Here is a 4894-nt window from a genome sequence, read left to right as displayed (position 1 = left end):
TAAATCAAAGCATCTATGGACGGAAATTTGAGTACTTGTTTAAAAATAATTTACAAGCTACGCTAAGTCGAAACATTTCGAAAGGACCTGAAGAAGTCCTCCCCAGAAACTGTACAACAGAGAATTTAATCCTCTAAATATACAAATGTAGGGATCCCCGTTGTAATGTTGATTATACAACAACTTTATGCCAAATGAAATACAAAAAGAAAAAATAGGAGCGACGCGAAAAAACAATTGAAAACCATAGCGATAAGCAAAAAAAATGTATGGTGGCCTAAATCATTGCTATCCTCACTCTAGGATGCCAAAATCAAAAGGAACTCATTATTTGCTCCTAAATAACAAATCCATAGAAAGTCCAACTGTTGATGGCTTGAATGGACGAATGAATTTCCATGATGACGCCATCTGGGACTCTTCTTTTTTGGCTTTCCTCCCTCTGTGATGTCCTGCACCAGCATGACTTCTAACGGGTCCAGAAGGTTTTGAATTAAATATCCCTGAGGAAAACGAGGTGTCGGGGCCAAGCGAAACTGGCCCTTTATTTGATGCATCCTGTAGATATCCAACTGCTCCATCTTGATGAGGAGGAGGAAATTTCTCACTCTTGCTTTTTGCATTTGCATGCGTTACAACTCTCCACCTCTGAAATTCAGTGAGAAACACATTTAATGGTGCTCAAGGGAGCATATAAGACACTAAGTGAAAAGCTCAATTTACCATGCTATCATCGAATCAAACAAAAGTTTCACAAAGTTCCATGTTCTCAAGGAATATAAAATATGATCACCAAAAACATTTTAAATGACAGGGTGGACATGATCAAAGAATCCTAAGTAAGAAAATGCTTAAGAATCTACGACTCGATTGTTAAGTTCCAGACTGCATTACAAATTGTAAATATAACCAACCGCAAAAATCAAGGTTTCTTGAAAATATTATGTCAGCTTTAGTATGCAAAGTAAAAATAGAGGAAGCTCGGGCGTAAAAAAGTCATTAATCCAAGAGTAGAGTACCTATGATATTTCAACTATTCACGGATGCGTACAACACACAAGCACGAACTTGGTATGAAGGAATAAAATATTAAAACAAACACAGCAAAACCAAGTGAGGCCAAGAGGATATCAAACACAACTACGCGTCTGACTTACATCTAAGTTTGTTTGGATCTCTGCATTTGCTTCAGGGGCAGGAACGGCCCGACCACGCTCGCGTGCTCTGCCTCTTTTGACACCATCAACTGTACTAGCTTTTCCACTTAGAGCCTTTTGCCTGAGGAAGAAACGAAAATCATAAGTGAAAAACTGGACCAAAACAGTTGAGAAGTTAATTATGAAACATGAGAAGAGCAGAAGGGAACCTTCTTGCTTCTTCATCTCTCAGCTTTACATCCAATTCTTTGCTGGGAGGATACTTTGGCAAACTCGATGGTTCACAAGCATAGGGCTCTGTGGTAAAGAACTGCAGATACAAAACATATGAAATTTATTACATCATGAATGCAAGGTTAATAAATATACAGTGATCACTCACTTCACTATTCAGTGCTCCTGAGGCAGTTCCACGGTCATCAGGATCTATTGCAAGAAGAGTTTCAATTAGAGGTAGAGAAGATGGACGAAAGTCTTTGAATGTTTCTGAGATGCAACTTTTATATGGCTGCTGAGGCTTAAAGATTGTAGCATTTGGCAATTTATACTTCCTCCAATATTCCTCGGACGGAGAGCCGCACAACTTAAATATTTTGTGGAGCTGTTCAACCTAACCCCAAGCAACTCAAAATTCAGTCATGAATCCTGAACATGCTCATTTCAAAAGCCATGAAAAAAAAGGATGTTGGGACACACAAAAAGATACAGACAGTGAAAGTGAAATAGGATGAATCAACTTCAAACATTAGTGCTATAATGTAAAGGGTACAATTTTCACACAGGATATAAACTAAATACTCTGTACTTTCAGATGATAAACTAAATTACTAAACGGTTCTCATTTTCTGATAGTTTCCCTTTCATTTAGCTTTTGTCTTTAAGATAGATTTTGCATTTTAGTTGATATTCTATATCTGCTCCATCAAGATGGTAGATTACTGCCATCACCAAACAAGCTAAAAGTTGATGACACTGTCAAACGCAAACCCTCTATCTTTCTCCAACTTGGGTGTGTCTAAGAGAACTTCCCAATAAATTTTCCAGTAAAGAAAGATGCTTCCTGTACACAAAGCCTCAAAAGCAACTCTGGGAAAGGAGCAAGATGGATTACAAACTACTGGTGGGTACTTAAAATATTTATAAACAGATTAGAAGCATCGCAATGAGTATACAAAAATCTGAAGTTTAGAGAACAGAACCTGTAAACAAGTTGAAGAGCAATACCTCTGTTCGGCCAGGCATTATTGGCTTTCCAGAAAGCAGCTCTGCCAAGATGCAGCCAGCACTCCAAAGGTCAATACCCACACCATATAATGTAGCTCCAAGAAGAAGCTCGGGAGGACGATACCAAAGGGTCACCACTCTACTTGTCATTGCCTGTTTTATCTTGGGATCAAAAAAAGTTGCCAGTCCAAAATCTGCAATTCTAAGGATTCCTTCATTGTCTATAAGCAGGTTGGAACCCTTGATATCACGGTGCAACACGCCTCGACTGTGGCAATGCTCAAGACCAGAGAGTAATTGCTTCATAAAGCATTTAACCTGTCATAGAGAATATACTGAGAGACAAATCAGCCTTTCAGTAAGAGTTTTCCTTATGCTTTTTAATATGAATGAGTCTATCCTCCTCCTAGTTCGTCAGAAATTAAAAAAGAATCATTGCTTCATACAACTCCACCAAGTACTAAATGCGACAATCACCATGAATCCAGAAATACCCTTTAATGATTTAACATTCACATTGCAACAGTTAGCAACTTTAACTGTTAATTAACGCGCCTTATGTAACACCAAACCTTTGTTTTCCATTTAAACTAGGGGTAGACTTCAAATAAATATTATAATGTCTCCACAATAGCAAAATAATCAACCAGACCCTTCTCAACATGTACAAATTTAACGGTAGACTTGCTTTCTCATTGGATGGAAAGCAAAATTACTCCTAATTAAACAATACATTTACTTCATAGAGAGATATAATAAATGAATTTTCAAAAACACCGACATCAAAGAAGGGTGAAAACAAGAAAGCAAACATGCTTAAAATTGTACACGATACCCAACATCGCCTACAAAGCTCTAGGAGAAAGATAAAAACCCAACTTTTCCTTTTAAACCACAGAAAGGCCAAGCAAAAAGCCATGTCTCGAACAAAGCTCAAATCAAAATCAACAGTACCCAAGGTCTCAAACCCAGTGACATCTCCCATGCCCAATTTTTATGACAACAAAAGCACTCGCAAAAATTCATTTAACAAGTAGCACACGGCTGCTTAAAATTGTGGTACCTGAGGTTCAGTGAACTTGACCCCTTGGCCAGCCGCAAGCCCTGCGAGATCATGCTCCATATACTCAAACACTAAATATAAACTGCACGACATTCTAGAAGTAACCAAACCCTCAAGCTTCACCACATTGGGGTGATCAAGCCTCCTCAAAACAAGTATCTCTCTTGCCATGAACTTCACACTCTCCGGCTCCAAATTATCAAATCTCACTTTCTTCAATGCCACAATCTTCCCCGTAACAAGGTCCCTAGCCTTATACACGTTACTATAGGTCCCTTGTCCAATCTGAACAACACGATCACAGGAAACAACACAAAAAACAACATTTACTAAAATAGATCCATTTTTCATTTTTTTATTAACTAATAAAACAAAAAGAAAAATACTTCACGAAAAGAGAAAATTAAAAAGTAAGAGTTTCTAAAAACCTTAGCAAGCTTCTCGAAAGTGTTGGCTCGACGAGGAGTCCAATCGCCGATTGCTTCGCCGGCGACGGCCATCAACCACGACGGCCATCCCTGCTGCGTGACAGCGCACGGGTCGAGTATAGGTTTCCGGCGCTCCAGCGCCGGAAGAGTCCCCGGAAAATCGCCGGTATGCAGGTGCCTTTCCTTATCTCGAACCCTAACGGCATTATTAACTTCTCCGGTAGCAACTTCCCGCTGCTCCCTCCGGCGACGGCGCTGAACTCCGGCACGCGCCGGCGTCCCGAGCACGCAACCCATCCCTCACGTGAGGCAGCTTACGGCGGCGGCAGAACACGGAAAACGCATGGAATGAAGGAAAAAAAGCAAACAAAAAACTAAGCAACCGCAATCCTCGTGATGATTGGCGGCGAGCGACGGCGGTTTCTGTCAAGAGCGAAGAGGGAAACGGTGAAGAAGGTTTAAGCTGGGTTGAAGAGTTTTCCGTAGATGTATGTGTTGTTGTGAGTGTGATGAAGGAGAAGTGAATAGGGTGCAGGGGAAGGGGATTGATTGTGTGGAACGCATGCAGGTTGAATAAACGACACAGCGCGTGGGTAAATAACGGAAATGCCACTGCGTCTGAAAGTCTGAGCTGGTATTGTCAGTTAAATGGTGGCTATGGAAGGAAGAGGCAGAAAGTCCAAAACGACACATCTTTGTGACGTCACTTATTTGAGACCGAAAAGGTCAAGGAGCTGCCATAAAAGTAAAAGGGGAAGAAATTTTTGCCTTTCTGTTCCGTGGAAAACAAGTTCCGCTGTTATTATCTTTTTCATTTCACTATATATTTTTTTTGCAATTCTCATTATTTGACTTTCCGGTTGGGACCAGTTATTGCCAGGTTTGAATTGATCTGAATTCCCAATTCAGATTTTAGGTGCAATGATTTAATTGCTTTCAACCAATGTATGATGAAGTTATTGGCTTCAATTCAATTCTCAAATTGAAATTTTTTGACAAATCTTCTGACAAATGAAGTTTAC

General features: G+C 39.9%; 1 protein-coding gene across 1 annotated transcript; it reads right to left on the bottom strand.

Moving 5' to 3' along the window:
• On the bottom strand, nt 1-4611 carry LOC108331834 (probable serine/threonine-protein kinase At1g54610). Its single transcript, XM_017566800.2, has 7 exons — nt 3873-4611; nt 3445-3729; nt 2382-2699; nt 1540-1767; nt 1367-1467; nt 1158-1278; nt 1-648 (listed from the first exon to the last, which is right to left on the bottom strand). Exons 1-7 carry the CDS (start codon nt 4167-4169, stop codon nt 328-330), a joined length of 1671 nt encoding a protein of 556 aa, XP_017422289.1. The 5' UTR covers nt 4170-4611; the 3' UTR covers nt 1-327.
• Between the last annotated feature and the right edge of the window lie 283 nt (nt 4612-4894).

The sequence above is a fragment of the Vigna angularis genome, chromosome 4, assembly GCF_016808095.1.
Source record: "Vigna angularis cultivar LongXiaoDou No.4 chromosome 4, ASM1680809v1, whole genome shotgun sequence".
NCBI classification, from domain to species: Eukaryota; Viridiplantae; Streptophyta; class Magnoliopsida; order Fabales; family Fabaceae; genus Vigna; species Vigna angularis.
This window is presented reverse-complemented; position numbering and strand designations above follow the sequence as displayed.